Genomic DNA, 22,092 nt, shown 5'->3' on the forward strand with positions numbered 1-22,092 from the left:
GCAGCTGAAGGCAGCTCCCTTTCCACCCATCTCGTGTGGGTTTTTCCCTGTGGCTCTGCCCAGGGTGAGGGAAGTGCTGCTGAATGATGGAGAAGGCTCCCCCGGAGTGGGAAAAGCTTCGTGCAATTTCTTCCACATTAAGTGTGACATCTGCTTTGGGATGACTCAGGCAGGTTCCCATCGCCCACGCAGCGGGGGAGGGCACCCATACCGGCTGGGTTGGACCTGCCGGACTCAGCTCTTTCACCCTGGCTCAGCAGGGGGGGGTGGGGTGTTTGGGGGGTTATAATAAGCCTAAATCAACCAGATCCCGACACCACTGAATTTAGAGCTATAATTGCTTTGCTCAGTGTGGGTGGCACTTGGTGTGCCTGCCAGCAATGCAATGGATGCCAAAGACTCTGCTGGCTTTGGTGCACAGCATCACTGTGGCAGCTGCCAGTGCCAGTCCTGGGCACCAAGCTGTTCCCTATGGCTGCTCCTGCGATGCCGCAGCATCTCTGTGTGGTCACCAGCCCTGGGAACGGGATGTTTGTCCTTCTACAGCCCGGTGCTGCCTGCAGTGGTTTGCTGAGCAGGCGATGCTGAGCGCCTTGAAGGGAAACCCCAAACGGCAGCACAGAGTAAACGCTCGGCATATGACCTTTTATCCCAAGTCAGCATGTTTTTAACCTCAGTGTCTTGCTAAGCATGGGATTAAGTGCCTGTGAGCAGGATCCTACATCCTGCAGGTGCCTGGGAAGGGATTGCTGGCAAGGGGATGGATTGATCCTGCTCCTGCCCTAGTGCTGTGGGGTCTGCAAAGCTCAGCCTTGCTGGGGAAACCGAGGCTGCGCCAGGTCTTGACTCAGGACCCCTCTGTGCTGCCAGGCTGTCTGTCGTGGCATTGCTGCAGTGCTGTGCCCTGAGGTCAGCCCTTGGCAAGGCCAGGTGCAGGAGCATCTGTGCCCGAGCATCCCCAGCCCCACCATGCCTTGCAGTGGGTTTGGGAGTCCCTGGTTCCCACCATGCTGTGTGTCCCCCGCGGGGGCTTCCTGGGCTGTGCAGCTCCCTGGCTTCATCCAGGAGCCTCTCTACAGTCACGCTCTGACTTGAGGCACACTGAAGGAGTTAATGTTAGTTTGTGGTTATTTTTTCTTCTCTTGCTGGCTTGGTCTGCAGGATGCTTTGTGGGCTCTCTTTACAGGCAAGGATAATTAATTAACCTTAAATAATTACCCTTAATTTACAAACATCCTTTTTGCTAGGGAGATGGGTGAACTGGCTGGTGGCAAACCCAGGGCAGTGCTGGTGTGTCCTGTTGGTGCAAATCCTGCTCCTTCCTCAGGCTGTGTCCTGCCAGCTGGAGGAGGGTAAAATGGGGGCATCACCCCACCCGCCCCCAAACCTCCCTGTGCTTCCGAGGTGATGCCTTCACACCCAGATTCTGTGCTGGCTCTTACCCCAGCTGGGTTAAATGCTGGGTTTGGGGGGGCTGTGGCTGAGGAGTGTGGGGGCTGTGTGGGCAGGGAAGGGATGCTCTTGGTGCCACATCAAGCACGGGTTTATTCAAACCTCCTGCTCTGTGTGGGTGGGGGCTGTGCTGCTAAGCACTCCCAAATGAGGGGCTGCCCCGGAAAACTTTCCGGTCTCCTCCTCCTTTGGAGCTAGGCTCCCCCTGAACCCCATCCCTGCATCCAGCCTTGCCTGTCCCTCCTGCCCTGGGGGATCCTGGTGCCCCCTCAAAAGACTTTTTTTTTTTTTTTTTTTTTTTTGCACGTGCTGATGGGGCTGGGGGGTGACGGAGCTGCCACCGCAGGGCTGCGCAGGCTGGGGATGCTGCCTGGAAGCAGCTGCTGCATCCTGGTGGTAATGAAAGCCAGCGGGGAAGCCAGCCCCCAGCAGCAGCCGCGTTTGGGAGCCAGATTTGATGAAGGGAAGTGACTCAACGTCTTGGAAGGAGTTGGGGGCGGTGGGGGTGCAGCGGAGGACAGCGGTTGACCCGGGGTGGGGACAGGGTGGCTGGCAGCCACCTGCCTGCCCTTGGGCTCCTTGACCAGAGCCGGCTTTGCTCTGGAGCACTCCGTGCTTTGGTAGCCCTCGTTGGGGCAGCGTGCTCCCGGCCGGGGGGACACGGGACAGGAAAGGAGGTCCCTTGGGAAGTGGCTTGTTGCTTCCTTGCACTGGGTCGTGGCAGGATCTGGGCCAGCGTTCCCAGCTCCCGGCGTCACACCCTCTCCCAGCTGTTGCTCACAGAGCATCGTGCTGCCAAGAAAACCCCAGCGATGGATGCGGCCGCCACTCCTTCCTCCTCCCCTCGCCCTTAAAACCAGCGGGGAGCGGCACTGTGCCTGCTCCGGGGTCTGCAGGGGGGTGAGAGCCCACTCGCTCCCGGGGAGCCTTCAGCGCTTGGCTGAGGGGCTCCTCTTCCTCACCAGGCACGGGGTGGCTTTGGCACCCCGACCTCATCCTCCCCAGCATGGAGCAGCGGGGGAGCGTGGTGCCGCATGAGGTATTTGGAAAAGTCACTGGAAGGCTCGAGAGGGGTGTACTAAGGGGACTGGGAGTTATTATTGGAAAAGTCACTGGAAGGCTCGTAGGGTGTACGGGGGGGACTGGGACGTGTTACTGTGGGAGAGGACGGGACAGGTCCTGCCGGCAGAGCAACGGGCAGGGGGTGTGACCTGGCCCAGCCGGGACCAGGGTTCTTATGGTTTTTTTTATGGCTTTCGGGGGTGAACGACTGCGGGGGGACTGTTCCACCCAGGCACATCTGGGTGCAAAGGGTTTGCATCCTGCTGGGGACCTGCCGCATGCCACAGATGCTCCAAGCGTGGCGTACTGCTGTGGGCACCCAGCACCCTGTGGAGCTGCTGCCCCATCCTGGGGGTCCTGCCAGCCCCGGGGAGCAGAACAGCAGCAGGATGGTCACAAGCTGCGTGGGTTGGCACATCCCGGCTGGGTGCAGGCGTCTGGACTTTTTGTGTCCCTTCTCCTTTCTCCGGGTCGGACCCAGCAATCTGGGTGCATCAGCAAGTTTCCTCCTGATTCAGCCATGGGGGATGTTGCAACACGGCGTTGTGCAAAGGCGAGCATCAGCCTGAGCCCCAGTTCCTCTTTTTTGGCTCCTGCGGGAGCTCGGCCACGTGTGATGCGGCTCAGTGTCCCCACCTGCACCGGGCACGACAGTGGCCACAAGCTCCCCGGAGACATCGCTCCTCACTGGGCATCACCTGCTCTCCCCTGGGTCATGGTTGGGTGGCAGTTTTCCCAGTTGCGGTGCTGCCAGCTCTGAGGAAACTGGGATTTCTCCTTTGTGCACGGTGGAGAGCCAGAAAGCACATCGGTATCGGTGATGGCGAGCAGGTGGGTGCTCTGCCCCAGGCTCGTCACTGGCTCCAACTGAACGTGATGCTCTCAGCCCAGAAGCACGGTGCTGGATTTTGGTCCAACCACCACATGTGTGTATTTTTATTGTGTTTCTGCCTCTGGGCTTCCCTGGCTTGGAGTGGAGGTTTGTGGCCGTCCAGACTCAGCCTGTGCTGGATCGCTGGATGTACCATGTGCACCGATGGCAATCACCACCTGCTTGCAGGCACAGGGACGAGGACAGGCTGGCGCTTCGTTGCTGCCCCTCTGCTTGGCATCCCAGTGCAAACCAGGACAGGCTGATTCATTGCTGGGAACTTGCTGCTGGATCCAGACCCACCTTGGCATGCGGGGCCCAGTTGGACAAACAGCTGGGAACAGGCAGGACCTGGCAAGTGCGCTGGAGGGGGGGGCATGGCATGGCAAGGCAGGGGACACATGTTCCCCTTCTGCCATGCACCCCAGGGATGGCTTTGGGTTACCCATCTTCTGCGTGTGTGAGGCCAGGAGCATCCCAGGTGGTGGGGCAGGGATGTGGGGCAGCCCAGGGTGGAGGTGCTCCATCCTGGATCACAGGGGTCCTCTGGCTGCGCTCACCCCTTGGCAGGAGCAACAAGACCACGGCTTTTTTGTACCAGCGGGGGATGCCCAAACCCTGCCCAAGCGGCATCGCAGGGCTCCTGAGCTGGCTGTGGGCAGCGCAGGGATGTGGTGGATGTGACACCGCACCCAGGGCAGCCAGCTGCCCCATCTCCTCTCAGTGTCCAGCTGAACGGTGCAAGAAATTGCTTCTACCCAAGGTTCTGAGTCCCCACATCCTGCCACAGAGCATCGCTTCCCCCTTCCCAGGCGCTGCCCACCCCCGTGCTGAGCCCGGCAGCTGGGTTATGCCACCGGCTGCATTTTTTTTCTGTTGTTCTCTCATCGGCAATACGTGCGTGTCCTTCTTGGGATGAGAAAGCTCAGCGATACCCACGGCACCCTCTGCTCGGATGCCAAAGCGATGTAACCCTGGGGTTGTTCACATGCCGGCCCTAACGAGGTTATAGAAGAAGTAGAAATGTGTAATCCAGCCTCCGTGTGCTCAAAACCCCTGAGGATTTATCAAGCTCAGGTAAATACCACTGGGTTTATATAAATTCATATATATTTTTATATATCTATCTCTTGATATATATTTGGGAGGGACGGTTTTGCTGCAGCTGGCTGGAAGTCATTGCTTTGCTCAAGGAATTTGCAATCAGTTGAGCTTTTTTGCTCCCCTGTTCTTCTAAAGTGGGTCTGGGGTCTGGCAGGGCAAAGGACAGGGGTGGCAGTGACCTCTGGGGTCCCAATGTGTGGCATGCGTTGGGACCCCAGAGGTCACCACAGTTCACTGTCCTCCACCCAAATCCTCTATTTTTTCTATTTTTTCATAAAATCCTCAGCTCTTTTGGGGATAGGTTTTGCAGTCTGCAGTGATGGGAGCCCCCGCGGTGGCTTTGCGTGTGGGAAAGCTGAACAGAGGGGAGAGGAACTGGGTATGAATTTGGGGGGGGGGGGGGAGGATGTCCTTATAGTGTGGCAGTGTCACCTCAGTGGGGACAGGGAGAACAGGGGGCTTTTCTTTGCTGTGCTGATCAGCATGCAGCTGGGAGCACAGCACGCAGCTGCGATGGGGCTGGAGGATTCTTCTGCAGATCCGGGGTGACTTTCTCACTTGGGGGGGGGCGGGGGGTGCTGAGCTCTGCCAGCTCCGACTGTCCCCCATCCCTGGCACGGTCACGTCCGTCCCCCCGGCACCAGGGGGGACAGACCTATTTCCTTTTTCTTGGTTTCCTTCCTCTTTGTACCCTTAAAATCCGGAGTGCCTGAGAGCAGCCGGAGCAGCCCCGCAGGTGGCATGTGAGCTGCTGCCTTTCGCTCCGGCTCCGATGTCCCCAAGGCCTGTGCTGGCTTTGCACCCAGCAGCTGTGATCCAGCCCAGGCCACGGTTAGGGATATTTTCACTGGGCTGATACGATGTGGCAGGGAGGATGCTCAGAAAAAGGGAGTTTAATTGGCCTTTTTATTGCCTGCAAAGCTCCAGCAAAGCCTGGGATTAATAGCAACCTATATTAAAAAAAGAGAGAGAAGAGGAGATGAAAGAACTTTTATTATCTTGGAAGTCGCTCGAGACATTTTAAGCAGTACAGAAACATAAACTGCCTTTTAAAAAGAAAATCTTTGCCTGTGTAGGTACAAATGCCCAAGATTTTCCCCTTTAGTACTCAATCCTTCATCAGAACAGAGGATGGGGAGCGAAGGGCCGGGCTCCTACCGATGGGGTGGCTCTGAACAACCTGAGCACTTTGTGCCAGGGAGGGACACGTTCCTTTGCCCAGCTCCTGCAGGAATTTCACCCTGGGAAAAGCCTTGCATGACCTGTGTTTTGAGGTTAAACACCAGTTTCTGGCTGGGGACCCCACACCATGGGCAGGGGCGTTTCATGGAGACCCATCCCATCCCGACCCATCCTCTCCCATGCAGCCCAGCCAGCTCTGCCCAGATAAACACTGACTCATGTGGCTATTCTGTCCCACCCTGGGCACAGCCAGCTCTTTTAAGGCTGCCTTTTCCAGCTATTCCTTTTTTTTTTTTTTTTTCTTTTTTTTTTTCTCCTGTTCACATGGGCGGGGGATGAAGCCTTAGCTGGTGTGCCGGGAGCAGCTGGGGATGCCGAAGGCTGCCAGGCGTGGGGGTCCCAGTGGAGCAAGGACTGCTCCGCGGTGGTGAAGCAGGGATGCGTCCCAGTGCCATGGATGCAGGTAGGGTTCAGGCTTCCCCGCCATCCTGCAGCCAGCCTTGGGGTGGAGCTCAGTGCCTCAGTTTCCCCTGTGGGGACTGGATTTGTCCCCTCCCTTTGCCTTGGGGGTCCCCTGCTGCTGGTGATTTGGAGGAGCATCAGGGTGGCTGGCAGCTTGTATCCTTGCTGGCAGGAGCTCATGTGCTCGGTGTCGGGCTGTTGTGGCTGCTCAGCATGCTGCTGCCTCTCCCGTGGCATCTTGCACCCCTGTCCCCTTCTCAGTCCCCTTCTCAGCTGGCTGGAGCTGGACAGTGGGGTCAGGGATGGGTGGCAGGGCTGGGACTGTGGCCAGGGAGCAGCTTTTGGGCAGGCCAGGGCTCAGGGTTTGGTTCCCTTTTGATGGGCATGTGGCTGGCGACCGATAGATACTGAGGGCTGGGGCACCATCCCCAGGCATCCTTGTGGGGACGGGGATGCTGTCCAGCATCTCTCCCTATGGCAGCTGTTGCCATGGCAATTGCTGGCTAAAATACAGGTGAATTGCAGCTGGGTACCCAAAGCTGCTTTCACGTTCCTTTTCTTTTCTTGCTCCTCTTAAGCCCTGGCAATCCCCCCCACGGGACTGGGAGCTGCTGCTGCGGGGCTGGATGCCAGATCCCAGTGGGGATGTCCCTCCCATGTAACCCTGGGCTGGAAAAATGTGGCTGCCGGAGGGATGGATGGGGCATGCATCCACCTTCCCTCGGGCATGCTCCTGCTGACAGCAACGGGAGTTTGCCGTGCTCAGGATCTGGCCCACAGGGTGGGACTCGAGCTCAACCAGAGCAGTAAGTCGCCAGGGAACTGGGACCAGATTCTGCCATGGGGGGGAAAATCCTGCTGTGGTAGGGCTCCGAGGGGACCGGTGCTGGCAGGTCCGGGGGGGACACTGAGATGCTGCTTCGCCCCATGCCCTTCCCAAAGCTCCTCAGATGAGTGACCATGTGTTTCCCCCAGACATCTGCCTGCAATTCCCACCTCATGGAGCAGGAGCCCGCGCTGCGTGGGCAGCCTGCCTGCGCTCCTCCCATGCGTGCCGGAGGAAGCGGGTTTGGGTTTGGGGTGCGCTGGGACCTCGGAAACCGCTGCTTGGGAAGGAGGGGAGGGGAAATGCTCAAATGAGAAAAAGGCAGAGCAGCTGCCCGGGGGCGGCAGCAGCTGTGCAAGCAGGGGTGCAGGCAGGGGCAAGCAGAGCTGACCCTGGTCCTCCACCTGCTCCCCGGGGGGGTTTGTCTGTCCCATCCCTGGGTGTCCCTTGCACCCTTAACACCCTGAAGGTGCTGGGGATGGGGAGGACAAGCACTAACCTAAAGGGACCCCCAGTTTCCCCAGTGCTGGGGGAGTATTTGTGGGGACCCCCACACAGGCTCGTGCTGGTCCCAGCCCAGTTTCATAACATCATGTGAATAAAAGCGCAATGCACTTTGACAGCTCAGGCAAGATCTTGTATGCTCAAAAGTGAGTCTGCTTATTTTATTGGATTTTATTTGATATTTTTTCCCCCTCAACCTGATTATTAGTACCTCCAGTAAAAGCATTGCCCACAGGCATTGGGGGAGGCAGAAGGCAGTGCTGGCAGCCTGCCTGCCTCTGTAAATCCCTGGTGCAGGCAGCTGAGAGCTCGGGCAGCACCCATGGCCAGGTGGTACCCACTGCGGGGGGCTGAGCATCCCCTGCCCTCCCTGGGCACGGCTGCATCCCTGGTGTGCAGATCCAGCTGAGCTCCCCCCGTTTCCCCACAGCCCCAGTCACATCCGTTCCCCCACCCGTCTGGGCTGGCCGCGGAAGAGCTTTTGCCCAGAAAAGCTGGATTTGAACATTTTGGGCTGTTCTCTCAGTTTCCTGTTGCCTTCCCAAGAACAACATCCCTGACCTCATCCTCCCCCGGTATGCGCCGGGATGCTGCTGATGCGTGAGCCGCCCATCGGGAATCCCACCGCGGCGCCCGCTGGCCGGACTCAGCCTTTCCCGGGTACCAAGACAAATACAGCTGCAGGAATGGTGGGGCCGTCAGCGGCTGGCTGGATTAAAAGGCTATTTTGGGTAGATCCTGTGCTCATTTTTGTTGAGGTAGGAGGACAGAGATGAATAGACTGAATGGAGAGCAAAGCGGTTTTGGCTAGAGCCGAGTATTTTCAACCCAGAGAGGAGCATTGAAACATGCTTATGATTATGTGCCTTTTTTTGTTGGTTCCCCCCCCGCCTGCCCCCAAAGTTTGGGGTATTTTTACAGTGAGAAATGGGGAGGTTTCACGCAGTTGCCCCTCAGACTCTCCATTTTGGGGAGGCAAATGGGAATTCGCTGGACAATCTTCCAGTAGGTCTGGGCTCCAGCTCCCGTTGCCCATCCCACCCCCAGTGCCCAGAGACATCCCAGCAGGTTCCCGGCAGGTTCAGCAGGTGCCTGTCTGCTACCTTGAGGTTTGTGATAGCCTTGCATGAGCCCTGGAAACAAACCCAGCACCTGCCAAACCCGGTGGGGAAACAGCCCTGCTGCTCCCCTTGCTCTCCAGATCCTCATCCCAAGCAGGGACTGGGGCTACCCCCCTGCCCGACCTGACAGGGGTCAGGGGAGGGGGTTCTTTTACATCATCTGTCTTGCCTGTCTGCCTTGAGAAGGACAAATGTTAAAACTAGAGGGGGGGGGGGGGAAAGAAAAAAAAGAAAGAAAAAAAAAAAGTATGGGGTTGGAGGGAAATAAACAGACAATTCAAATAAATAATCCATTAAATACAGCTTTGAAATGTCAAGCTGAATGTCATCATGCTTCCTGGGCTCAGTCATTCAAAAATAATAAAGAGGAAATTTTACATTAAAAATATCTGTAAGTGGGCACGATTGGAAGAGAAGCTTGTAAAGCTGCAGGAGCCCCTTCTGCCTCCCCCGGGCGGGGGAGCGATGGGTACTGCAAAGAGCGAGGGGTCTGGCTGCCCTCACGGTGCTGGGGGGCAGTGGGCTGTCCTTGGGGGTCATTTCTTGGGGGTTTCTCCCCAGTGACAGAGCAAGTCCCAGGAGCTTTGGGGCTCTCTGGCTGAGGGTGGGGTGGGATGGAGATGGGGCTCTGGGCTTTGCCCGCCTTTCTGCAGCTCTGTGTTTGGAAAGGTGGTGGCATGGAAACCGTGGTCCGTAACGGCAGCTCCTTACACAGGAACATGAACAGTCAGCACTGGAAGTGCCAGTTCTGCTGATCCTGTTACTTCTACCGGATCATCAACTTTAATTCATCCTTTCTATGATGAAGGTTTTGCTGGGGCAAGGCCACCTTCCGGATCCAACTCACAAGTTTTGAGCTAAAACCTTATTTATTCCAGCAGCTTATTGTCTCCTGGAGCTCACCGAGGGGAGAGGCGATGGGGCTGTGATTTAAGCCCCTGGCCAAGGATTTTGCAGCCGTGGGAGCAGCAGCAGTCGCAGGAAGGAAAAGCCCAGGGAGAAACAATAGGTTACTGCATAAACACCATGGGGATTTCAAAGGAGGGTCGGTGGGGAGGATGATGCTCAGGGGGACCTTGGAGCTGATACACCCTGAGAACAAGAGAGTCCAGCCTGGGTGGGCAGAGCCACATCCTTCCTGCAAGGACAAGGTTGGGTGCCATGCCCTGTGCCGGAGCTCACGCAGATCTCACCCCTCTTGCCACGGCTCATGGGCTTTGCTGATTGACTTCGGTGGCCCTGGGCTTTAACCCGCCGTGACTGTTCACAGGGGAGTGGTTGAACCCATTTAACGAAGGGCTCTAAGTGGCTGGTGGAGACTGGATGCTGATTATGGCAAACGATGCTGTTAGTTAATTAACATTGTAAAACACGAAGGGCACTGATTTAATCAGGGAAACAACTGTACGAGAGTCCAGGCACCTCACCCATATTTATGGTTTTAATTATTTATAATAATGTTACCGTGGATTTTATTGTAGGGTTCTTTGTGTGTACCTACTGATGCTGGCTGGTGTCGGATGCTGGCACCGAGTGTGTGGTACAGGGTTTCTGTACCGGGTTATGTTTTGATAATCTTTTGACATCTTATTTTGAGCTGCTGGGGTCATGATGGGACCCTGCCTTCACCAGATCCATGGTGGGGGGTCCCCCGGCAGGCACAGGGCAGCACCAGCCTGCCAGGGGGATGCACAGGGTTAAGTTCCAGCGGTGGCTGAGTCTGTTTCCTCCCTTAACCCGCATCCGGGGGTGAATGGCCTTTGTTTGATGTTGGCTTTAATATTACAGCTCCATCCCTAGACCTGCAGGGAGGGAGCCGCCTTGGTGCTGTGGAACACTGAACCGCCGCCTCCAGGAGCACGGCCACCACGCCAGAGGGGAGAGGTGAGAGGCTGGACCACCACTTCCACCGGGCACGGTGTCTGGCATCTGTGGGGCACCTTGTCAACCGCATGCTGGATTTGCAGTCCAGTTTAGTGGGTGCTCAGAAAAGAAAGAGAAGAGCCATAATATTTTGCAGATTGGCAGGCTTCATAGCTGTTAATGAGCTGTTAATAAGCATCATCCTAGTTTTATCCTTGGAAGTAGGTGGGCAATAGACATTTTTTGCAGGATGAGGCTATAGCCACATCCTGGCGGAGACAAGGGACTGAATCATGTCTTGTCGCTCAGGGAGCTGATGTCTCTTGGTTGGGAGGTAGAAATACAGTGAGGAGCGGTAGGAGCATCTTCCTTCGGGGCCAGTGGTAGGGTCCCCACAGGATCCCCCATACCCGCGTGCTCCATCCCCTCTTTCCATAGCCCCTTGTGCCCGTACATGTCGTGGGGCTGGTGTCCCTCCCATGGGATGCGCTTGCCGTGATTAACACCATGTATTTTCTCAGCAGAAACACGCAGAGAAACATCACCGGCTGGAGAGCCTGGGACTGACTAGGCTGCAGTTTGTTCTCAGATAATGGAGCTTTCCAATTTGTCCAATTACTTGGATGATGTCGATAACTACAGTGACTACCCAGATTACACCTATGAGGAGACCAGCAGCGTGTGGACAGACCCATCCCATGACCCAAAGGACATTGCGAGGATCCTCTCGGTCGTCATCTACAGCGTGTCCTGTGTGTTGGGCATCCTGGGGAATGGCCTCGTCATTGCAATCATCACTCTGAAGATGAAGAAGTCAGTCAATGCCATCTGGTTCCTCAACCTGGCCGTCGCCGACTTCCTCTTCAACATCTTCCTGCCCATAAACATTTCTTACACGGCCATGCGGTACAACTGGATCTTCGGGACAGTCATGTGCAAGTTGAACTCCTTCCTCCTCATCCTCAACATGTACACCAGTGTCCTTCTCCTCACCACCATCAGCTTCGATCGCTACGTGTCAGTGGTCTTTCCTGTCTGGTCTCAAAACCATCGCTCGACCAACCTAGCGTATTTAGTTTGCTTGATTATCTGGACCGTCGGCATCATTATGAGCTGCCCGTCTCTTGTCTTCCGAGACACAGCACAAGCCCACAACTCTGTGATTTGTTTTAGCAACTTTTCCCTCTCCAGGAATAAGTCTTACCAAGCCCTGGCATTAATGAGACACCGAACAGTGAACATCACCAGGTTCCTTGCGGGGTATATCCTTCCCATAACCATCATCACTTTCTGCTACATCGCCATCGTCTTCAATTTGCGTCGAAACCGTCTTGCCAAGTCCAAAAAGCCCTTCAAGATCATTGTCACTATCATAGTCACCTTCTTCCTTTGCTGGAGTCCCTATCACCTGATGAACCTCCTGGAAACAAAACCTGACATGATACCACGCTCCGTGTTTGAGATCAGCATCCCCATAACCACGGCACTCGCTGCCTCCAACAGCTGCATGAACCCTGTCCTCTACGTCTTCATGGGCCAGGACTTTAAGAAGTTTAAGGTCACCATCCTTTCCAGACTGGTGAACGCCCTCAGTGAGGAGATGGGTCACTCCAGCATCGTTCACAGGAGCTTCTCCAAGATGTCTTCAATGACTGAGAAGGAGACGACAGTCCTCTAAACTCAATCTGGGTGCCTGCAGGAGGGCTATAGTCCTCTGGTGTTACCCATGCACACCACTGTGATAGTGGCCACCCCTATGGTGGCCCCTGGTGTGGGATGAGCATGGTCCAACACCATCCTATAGCATATTCTTTGACTGGTCTTGCTGCCTGGGGGCTGGCAGAGGTTGGAGACTACCGCTCTGTGCACTTGGAGAAGACACAGCTGCCCTTAATCTTTCTTTGCAATTGCAAAGAGCATTGTGCCAAACTATTTAAGAAAACATTTCAGAGCCTTCTTATCTATTCTATGCATTGCCTGGCCTGGCAAGGGCATTCCTGCTGTTTCCAGAGATGTCGTTATGGGGAGATTGGACAGAGGATGTGTCTGGGAAGGTACTTCTGCTGCCAGGCTCCCGAAATGGGTGGCTGGGTGACGACCCATCTCGGGTGGTACCTGCTATGGCAAAACTGATGATGCTCTTCCTACATCCTATGTATGCATATAGCTACTCATGTTAAAGTCCTAAAGTATATTGGTACTAGCGCAATATGTTTTTCACTGTGTTGTGAGGTTTTGGTACCCAGAGAGACTCTGGGGAGTGTCTTCATAGGAGGGGTTTGAATATCCCATCCTTGATGAGCTGGGAAATCTCACAGGTCTTCTAAATGATCCAGACCCAGGGCCACCTGCCAGGGTGGGATTTGGCTCATGCACAGGGTCGCAGATATAGAAAACTAGAAGAAAAAAAAAAAAGGAGGGAAAGGTTAATTTTAAGTGTCTTTTGAACAAACCTGACTTTGATGGGCATGTTTCACATGGTACGTTTTGCAGAGCAGTTTGAGGCTTGGGGCTGTGAGTCCCAGTGGCTCCTTGGGAAGTGCCTGGGTGGCACTGGGGAGCAGGTCCATAGGCGGGGGAGCGCAGTCCTGGGGAAGGACCTGGTGTCCCCTCCTGGATCCAGGTGGACCTGGGAGCTGGCTCCAGTGATGGCTGCTCCCTGGTGGGATCAGTCAGTCCTATGGGAAGATTTTCCCTCTTCCCAACGAGGCAGCGAGCCCATCACGGGTGGGAGACTCTGCTGTTGCACACAAATCTCTGCGGTGCAGGATGGGCTATGGCACCGTCTCTATCCAATTTCATGCACAGTTAATTTGGGAGATCCTTCACAATTTGGGCTTCTTGACTATGACACCAGTGTCACACTTATTTATGTGTTGGTTTCTCTGTGTCACCCACAGCCTCTCACTCCCAGGAAAGCAAGGAATGACTGAGTCCTCCACCTGTGCTGGGTGCCAGAGCAGAGCCCAACCCAGAGCTGGGTTCGGGCAGTCTCCAGTGGCACCAGGGACATTTCTGGGGAGTCCCTGGGGGTGCCAGTCCCTGCGATGCCCAGAGGCTGCACCCCGGCAGTTAAGAGTCTGCTCACAGATGCCCGCAAACGCTGAGATACTTATTTATAGCTTTTTTTTTAAAAAAAAAAAAAAAAAAAAAAAAGTGATGAGAGAGCTCCCAGGAAAAGGCACGGAGCTATTTACAGGCTCCCGTCAGTGGCAGATGATGCCAGGCAGATACACACTGAATCACTAAGCCCCAGTAATGGAGCCGCAGCCTCGCGCTGCGGGAATGCCGTGGATCATAGCGGATGCTGCAGAAGGAACTGGATTTCCAACAGGTTATGGGGCATCCCCTCTTCCCCCAGCACTGCCTCGCTGATCTACCTTGATCTGCATAACCTCGTTAGTGTTGGCATGATGGGGAGCGAGGGGAGCACCTGCACCCCATGAAGCTGCCGTGTGCTCCTTTCCCGTTACACGGAGCAGAGGGATGAGGCGCTGCCTGCAGCATCCCTAGGAGAGGGATGCTGATGGATCCGGTGTGTTTGGCTGGGTTTTGGTGCTGCCGGCTGGTGTGTGCCGGGGCACGTTTGTACCCCACTCTGGGGCAGGGAGATGCCTGTCCTCACCAGTGTTGCAGGGAATGCTGCAGATCTGGTCTGCTAAAAACAGGATGCAGAGGTTGGTGGGGATTTATCCTGAAACTAAAGGGTGTCCAGCCTGAGCCCAGAAGGGGAACACAGTGGGGAAATGGGGATTATAAGAGAATTTAATGGCAAATTGGTCAGTGCCACCTGTTGGGTGCTGCTCTCAATAACGTGGGGTGCCTGCAGGGCACCCAGCATCTCCGTATCTCCTAGGGGATGGGATCTGGCAGGCTGAGCAACCCTGGCCACTTCCCTGGGGAGCAACACCCCATCCCTGGGCTGCACCACATACCATGGCCGAGACCGGGTCTGCTCCTGGTGTGAGGTCACTTGTGGGACCATCTGCAGAGGTTTTTCCCACCAAACATGTGCACGGTCCATAGCCTTGGAAGATGCTGTGGTGGAGGAGGCTGCAGGGGAGGAAGGCTGTGGCGGTGGGATGAGGCTCCCCTTGCTCATGTTACACAGTATTGAATGACCTGCTGAAAGGTCGCAGGGTTCCTGTTAGCAGTCGGACAGGACGGATGATGGGATGGACAGGGCAGATGGACAGACAGCCACTCAGGAAGGCGAGGGGGACATGCAGAACTAGCAGAGGCACTAGAGCAGGAGCCTAGGACCTGTTCTGGGGGATGGGGTGCACCCCGGAGCCAGCAGCCACTGATGTTTTTTGGGCTGGGGGTTTGGGGCAGCTGAAGAGCTGGGGCAGGAACAGCTGGTACATCTGGGCTCACCTTTCCCTGCCATGGGATGGGTTCGGAGGCATGTGGGACAGGGGGGGAACTGGGCAGCCCATGTCCCTCGAGGACCCAGTGCCATGCCATTGCCCCTTGGTCTGGTGCCATGAGGGTCCCAGGCTGTGATGGAGTGGGGATGCTCCTCACTAATTTTTGTAGCTGGATTTTGCAAGCCCATCTATTACTACTGCAAACAGCTTTCCAAAAAAAAAAAAAAAAAGTGATGACTTGGTACATAACCTTGGGTTAAACCATCATTACAATGACAGCTTCGGAAACCTAATATTTGAGTTCGTCTTTGTAGCTGTTTGCCTATTTAATAAAAAAAACTGGTTTACATACAAATACCCCCAGTATGTGCTCAAGCTCGTTGCCTTGAGTGGGAAGGATCCCAGGGCTTTTCAGTAAGCAGTCCCTTCCTAGTGTGTATTCCTGATCCCTGGCATTGAATTTGGAATTGTGGGAAAGCAGCCGGGAGCGGAAGGGCACAGGGATGTGGGGCTGGGACTTTATGGCCAGGAACCAGTGAGATGGGAGCCTCATCCCACCACCAAAGCCTTCCTCCCCTGCAGCCTCCTCCATCACAGCATCTTCCAAGACGGGAGCGGGATGCTCTGAGCCTCTCTTATGGGAGATCTTCCAAAGCTGCTCTCTGTGGGTTTTCCCCCTTTAATTTGTCCCTGAAAAGGCCAAATGGCTTTTTAGGGGGGAAAAAAATGTATCTGTGCAAGCTGAAAGAGCATCATTTCCCCTGTGCTCACACACGGCGCTGAGCCCAGCAGTGGGGGCCGATGCCCGCTCCCCCCGGGTGGCTTTGTTAAGGGTGCTCCAAGCTGCCGCCAGCTTCTCCCCCCAGCTTCGAGTCAGCCCGGCGTGTTCTCTGTCAGGTAAGACCTGGCAAACGCTCTGTTACACTGATCTGAAAGCGGAATTATTAATGCCAGCGCTGAGAAGAGTCTCTGCTTGGGAGCTGGCTGCATCTCGCGCAGCGGAGGCTCGTTCCCCCATCGCCTCCTGCACCCCCCACACTACCCACAGACCCACCCTGTCCCTGAGGCTGGTTTTGGGGGCGGTCGGGGTAGTGGGGAGGGGGTGCACTGCCCCCCGATTCCAACATCCATCCAGACACCCCAGGACAAGCAGTGTGCTGCTGCTCCATCCCCTCCTCCTGCTGCCCCCCACATCCCGGCAGGGTTTGGGATGAGGATGGGGAAAAAAAAGGAAAAATCCCCCGAATTTTGCCTGCTGGACCCCGTAACTTGCCAGGCACTGAGCGAGCCTCCCCAGGGAATATCAGTGATTTCTGTTTCCATGTCACCTGTCAAGGCAGGCAGTAAACAGATCAAACAGAAAGCATTAAAAATGCATATATACAAAACAGAAACAGGGCAGAAATAGTCATCATAAAACTTCAGCAGCAGATCCCCTCCGTGCGCACAAGCCTCTCCAGCCAGATTTTTCTTTCCCTTTCGGCAGAGTGGCAAAAAGCTGCAGCTCAATATTGCCCCAATTCCTCTGATACTGCCTAAACTGCAATTGCCTAAATCGCCTACAGCCCTGACATCTCCTGGGGTGGGTGAAGTTGCATCCTTTCAGCTCTTCTGTTGTTTTTTGTGTGTTTGTTTTTTTTTTTTTGCAGTTCATTTTTTTTTTGTTCATTTAGGGGAGGGAAGTTCACCCTGCCGTGTCAGCTGCAGTCCCCTGTGGTGATGGGAAGGTCCAATATATTATCTATTTATACATAATATATAATGTGGGTCCTTGGAGGCATCCTGCTGACCCTGGTCCACCCCGCTCCTGCAAGGGCTGCTAGCCTCGCCGCTCAGCTGGGAGATGTCCTTAGCTATGAATTAACGCTGTCCTCTTGATTAATGCCGGCAGGAGGCTAATGACATCGTGGCCAACTCAAGGGTGAGATGCAAAAACTGTAATTAGCATCCAGAGGCTCAGTGGGAGCCGCAGCGCCAGGGCTGGGTGGCACGGTGGCAGCCTCCCAGCCGGGGTCTGCAACCCCTTTTGGGGCAGGGGTCGGTGGAATCGGTGGTAACTGGGGGTGTACTGGGTTTAGCGTCCAAAAGTCAAGGGGTAATGAAGGCTGTCGTGGGGAATCAATATTTTAGGGTAGGTCAAGGCTGGCTGGGAAAGAAGAGCAGTGCGTTTTGGAGCCCAGACCCCAACCCCCAGTCGAGGACCCCAATCCACAACCCCAGCACCCCATTCCCCAGCCACAGCCATCCCACCTGTCCACACCCCACGAGCCCGTCGGGGTCCCACGTGCCCCATGTGCCGCAGGGCTCGGCACCCCAGCCTGCTGGTGTCGGTGCTGCAGCACGCCGGGAGCCCGTGGCAGGATCGGTCCTCGCCCGGCACATCCCCGCAACGTGCCAAACCTGCCTCCTGCCTCTCCGGGCCCCCTCCCCGCTGCTGCCCCCCTGTAATTACCCACCGCTCGCAGTCCCCGAAACATGAGGCTGGGTCTCATTTCACACAAGCAGTTGGGAAATTACTCCAGAATATACCAAAATCATTTCTGTGGAACACATTACCGCCCTTAATGACTGTTCTTTTTCAATTAGCTGTCACAGCCCTGAAATAAAGCTGTGCTTTCCTTCTCCGATAAATCACTCCCTTTATTTGGAATTGGAATTAAGGGGGGAAAAAAAGAATAAACATGTTACCCTTTCCTCGATGCCAGGCGAGTTGGAGCCATGTTTAAATTATCTCTGCTGCATTCAGGCAGATTGTCAACTGTAAATTTTACGGAAAATAGTAAAGCCAATAAATAAACATGCTTCTTTTGTCAGGGATGAATATTACTGCTGCTCAGATTTATAACTCGCATCTCTCCTACATTATAGAGCTTTTGTGAAAGTGCTGTCGCAGCTTCTGTATTATGCTGCTGAGGTGGGTTATTTCCCTCTCATTTAAACAGCAGCATGAACTTTGTCTGTGATTTAATTTGGGAGGAAGGGGAACCCCTTCCCTCTGACCTGCTCTGAGCCCCCCAGCATCATTTGCATCACCTAGAACCCTCCGAATTCACCCCAAAAGGGCATCTGCTGCCTTTGCCGTGGAAGGGAGCCCCAGCCCGAGCCACTCTCTGACATCATCTCCTCCAGCATCATCTCTTCCACTGCAGGGACCAGCTTGCTGATCGCAAAACCCACATGGAATTGGGGGAAATTAAGGGAGTTTTGGTGCAAATGCCGTTGCTAGGGCAACAGCTGAGTAACCCATCCAGCCCAGGAGGGAGGATGCTGCAGCCTCTGCCAGTGCAGGCCCAGGGAGGCAAGAAAATGCTCCTGGGATGAGAAAATGCAGAAAATGACTTTTAGTGCAGGAAGCCAGAGAAAGGCATCAGGGTCACCCCCCAGGGGCCCCCAGTCCCACACTGGGGCTGTGTGAGCTGGCTGCTCCCATGCAGGGATGCTGAGGGCTTGCTGAGGCTGAGTCAAGCAGAAAAATTTGCTGCTTTTAAAAATCATTGTAAAAACACCGAGTGTTGCCTACCCTGCCTGTGCATTTCGGTGCTCTCCAACAAGCCAACCTAATGGCATTACGGAGGCAGTGGAGCAGGGCAGCTATTAAATGTCAAGAGTTTTGCACATGAAAATGATGCAGAAAGGACGGTTGGCTTCTCTTTCCAGGGGGAATATAAATTTTATTATTGCATGCCAGTCCCATGTGGTAAAAATATAGGCTGGCATTTAATAAATAAAGTGAGATAAACCATAAACCTTCATGTTCTGCTGGCGGCTCGGCTGCACGTATGGGGACAGCAGCTGCTGGCAGGACGGTGGATGCTGTTCCTTTGTTAGCCTGATTTGAGGCAAAGGCAACGGACCCTCGTAAGGGGGGTGCAGCCAGATGTGTAGCACACACTGACAGGGAGGTAACAGCTTCCAATTGCTCCGTTTCATTGCAAATGATAATAATAAAAAAATTGCAGTGAAATAAAGGCATTAAGCTTCGGTGATCCTTAAAGCTACAGGGGGGAGGGGAAAAAAAAAAAAAAAGAGAAAAAATAAGCACTGCTGGTGCTCAGGGAGCATGCTCTGTCCTTTCGCTATGGGGTCTGAAGGGGTTTGGTGGGGGTGGCAATGCCCCCCTGGGCTGTGCGGATGTGGGGGTCCCCAGCCTGGGGGCAGCCCCCCCTCCCCGCTCCCCACACCTCCCCTTCTGCCTTACAAGCTGCAGCCCAGGAGCACGCTGGCTGCACGCAACGTCACCTCTGAAGTGTTTTATCTCAGAGATTATTTGGGTTTAAGTACTTGCAAGGGGTGGAAGGGAATGCTGCTCCTTCCTCAGAACAAATCATGCTCAGCATGTGTCTTGATCGCTGCAAACTCAATGCTATTTAAAAAAAAAAAAAAAAAAATTCAACAACTCCAGGTAAGAGGGTAATCGGCCAAGAGAAGGAATAAATTGCACGGAGCCTGCTCTTGCTCCGGAGCCGAGGAAGGACAGGAGGCAACGGGAATAAAGCCAGCAGTAAATCTTCCCACTCCCACCACGCACCTGAATAAACCTGTCTTTAAGGACACTATAAAGGTAATAAAACTCCCAAGGAGCCACTTGGGTGGTGGTGTCAGTGCTTTAGGTGCGGGGAATAGCATTAACGTGATTCAAGGTGGGGGGAGAGAAGCCGTTCGCCCATCGCTCCCATGTCCCAGGGGGCACCCAGCCCTCGCTCTGGGATGTGGCGGGGGTTGCCCAGGTGGCCCCACAAACACACGGGAAGGCAGAATAGCAACAAAAACTCTCCTTTAATAGCTGGATTGACCTGAGGATTTGTTCTGACTGAGGTAGGCAGCCCTGGGGCCACCATGAGCGGAGGAGAGGGGGCTCAGCTCAATTCCCACTGCTGGGATGCGGCTCACCCACTCTCCTAGAAAACCTCCAGCCATTTGCCAAGGAAAGAGTTAAAAACAGGGCAGCTGCTCCTAGAAACACCTTTGCCCACCTCCATGCAAGGAAACAGGGACCAGGAGCCCCCAGCCCTGGCATGGCTGCCCACGTCTGCTCTGCACGCACATTAGAAAAATATATTTTATTTAAATTCTCCTTTTTCTCCATGGAGTTTTCTTCTCTATCTTTGAATATAGACTGAGCAGTGTCTCTAGATTTTGACCTGTGCATGTATTTCTACCAAGATCAAGAGTTAAAAGCCAATCATTAAATACCTAACTCTAGAAAAGGCTGCGTACAATATATGGCTTTTGCACCTACATCCAAAGGGGACTTGCAGGTTGGAGGGAGGGGAGCTCGTCTGCAGCAAAGCCAGGACAGGGACGGGCTGGGAAGGTGGAGAGGGGGAGGGGGGGTGGCTGGGGACCACATGCAGCTCTGCACAAAGCCAGCCTGGCAAACGGCATCTTCCCGATGCACGTGGACATCCTTTGGTTTCGCTTGCTCATCGGCAGGCAGCGGGTGAGGGTGCGGGCAGGGCAGCGGGACCCACTGCAGGACTGAGGTCAGCTGGAGGGACACCTACAAGCTCAGCCCTGGGATTTGGTCCCCGCTGCCACATGGGTTTGATGCAGCTGGGCTGCAGCACAGCCCCTGCTCGTCACCCCCAAAACTGCTTCTGGAGGGGGGACTGTTCTGGCTCCTCAGCTTTTGGAATGAGGCATGGGTGAGCTTGAGGGTCCCGTAAGTTCTTCTGTCCAGGTGTCCAACATCCCTCTCTCGAGCATCATCCACACATGTGGGGGTGGCTCCCACCCATGGCCCATGGGTTGGGTTGCTGCAGCCCCCCGGGTGGGGGTCACAGGCCCCCCCGGGGCACTGGGGCTGGAGCAGCAGCATCGCCTGGTGCTGTGGCTGGGGACATCAGCCTCGTCTCAGGGCCCCCCGTCCCCAGGTTCAGGGAGGGTCCCTGTGGAGCCAAGGGATGGTGCACAGGGGGGACCTTGTTTGGTGGCATTGCCCTCCCCAGTGCAGCCTGCCTGGTTTCCAGAGCCTCTGACCGGGGTCCATGGGAGCATTGCCCACATGTTGCCAACCCCCCAGGTGTCTCCTCCCTTGGGAAGGGCAGTGGGCTCCATCTGGGCAGGGGCACAGCCTTCCAGGGCTGGCCAAGGAGCAAGAGGATTTTGGGGATACCCACCCCAGGGGAGCTCAGCTCCTGCCGCACTGTGCCAGCACACCGATGCTGGGGGGTGCATCAGGCATGGCGTGAGCAAGGTGGTGTCCCCACCCGCCAGCCCAAAGGGATGGACACAAATAACTCATTGCATTGCTAAGGAGGGCTGCAGCAGCCAAAACGGGAGCGGGAGGGAGCAGGAACCCCGTGGCGGGGAAGGCACCCGCATCCCCTTGGTGGTGCTGCCAGGCCTGGGTCCGCGTCGGCCAAGCAAGCTCAGCGATGGCTGGGGACCGTTCGTTGCTCATGCAGGGAGTTGATTAACAGCTAATAGCAGCAGATTGAGAATTAAAAGAAAAGCCACCCACTGGGTGGAAGTAGGCAGAGGCTGGGAAGACCGAGCCTTTCCTCGCCACGCAGGGTCAGGTCCCCCCGCTGTTGTCACCATCATCTCGGGTAGTAGTCATCCGGGACCCCTGACAGATTTCGGAGTTTCAGAGCTGTGTCCACCGTTTTGATGTAGCTGCTGATCATCTTCCTCATCTCGGGGGTGTAAGGGTCATACTCCAGCTTTCTCAAGCCGGATCGCTTAAAGTTGCCATCTTTCTGTCCCTCAACGCAGAGCAGCCTGTCCTCGCAGGCGGTGATGCCCAGCAGCCCCACCATCCGCTGCAGCTGGACAAAAAGGTCCCGCTTCAGGTCCTCGAAATGCACCACCAGCACCTTCTTGCCGTAGCGCAGCCAGTCGAGGGTGTGGGTTGCCCACCACGGTGCGTAGTTCGCCACGAACTCCGGCCACTCTGGAAGGAGCAGAGGACATGGTCAGTGGGTGTCCCCCGCGTCCTTCTGCATCCCCTGCATCCCCCATCCCACAGCCAAAGCCCACGCTCCCTTGCTGAAATCTTTCAATTATCCTTCTCACTAATTGATCCTCCCATAAAAACTAAGTGATAAAAGGGATAATGAAACATCAATGATAAGCCACAACTCTCCTGGCAGTGCCATATACATTTCTCTCACGATGCATAAAAGCTCCGGGTATCTGCCTCTTCCTCTTGTCCTCCCCACAAAACCAATGCCTGATTAATAGCTTAACTGTATTTAATTCCCCAAAGAATCATTAAACACAGTATCTGTTTCATTAAACAGATACAGGACAATTCACCTTGTGTAATCATAT

The 22,092-nt window shown here is 55.1% G+C and overlaps 2 protein-coding genes across 8 annotated transcripts in view; one reads left to right on the forward strand and one right to left on the reverse strand.

The window, feature by feature from the left end:
* The first annotated feature begins 2,037 nt into the window (after positions 1 to 2,037).
* CMKLR1 (chemerin chemokine-like receptor 1) lies at positions 2,038 to 12,656 on the forward strand. 7 transcript variants are annotated; one of them, XM_080373859.1, is made up of 3 exons: positions 2,038 to 3,345; positions 10,373 to 10,468; positions 10,969 to 12,656. In XM_080373859.1, exon 3 carries the CDS (start codon positions 11,040 to 11,042, stop codon positions 12,123 to 12,125), a length of 1,086 nt encoding a protein of 361 aa, XP_080229985.1. In that variant the 5' UTR covers positions 2,038 to 3,345; positions 10,373 to 10,468; positions 10,969 to 11,039; the 3' UTR covers positions 12,126 to 12,656. The 7 variants fall into 7 exon arrangements, with proteins under 7 accessions (XP_080229985.1, XP_080229986.1, XP_080229981.1 ...); XM_080373860.1 differs by having other exon boundaries at positions 10,972 to 12,656; XM_080373855.1 differs by lacking the exon at positions 2,038 to 3,345 and adding an exon at positions 3,363 to 4,462.
* Positions 12,657 to 13,586: 930 nt separating this feature from the next.
* The window catches only part of WSCD2 (WSC domain containing 2), a 36,640-nt gene continuing 28,134 nt past the window's right edge, over positions 13,587 to 22,092 (reverse strand). Inside the window, exon 9 of the mRNA XM_080373755.1 lies at positions 13,587 to 21,712. Within this exon, the coding sequence (XP_080229881.1) occupies positions 21,360 to 21,712 (353 nt within the window). The 3' untranslated portion in view covers positions 13,587 to 21,359. The remainder of the gene's footprint in view (positions 21,713 to 22,092) is intronic.

The sequence above is a fragment of the Falco punctatus genome, assembly GCF_963210335.1.
Source record: "Falco punctatus genome assembly, chromosome: 1".
Taxonomy (NCBI): Eukaryota; Metazoa; Chordata; class Aves; order Falconiformes; family Falconidae; genus Falco; species Falco punctatus.

Coding starts and splice junctions, on each gene's coding strand:
- CMKLR1 (XM_080373859.1), top strand. CDS start 11,040: ATGGAGCTTTCCAATTTGTCCAATTACTTGGATGATGTCGATAACTAC.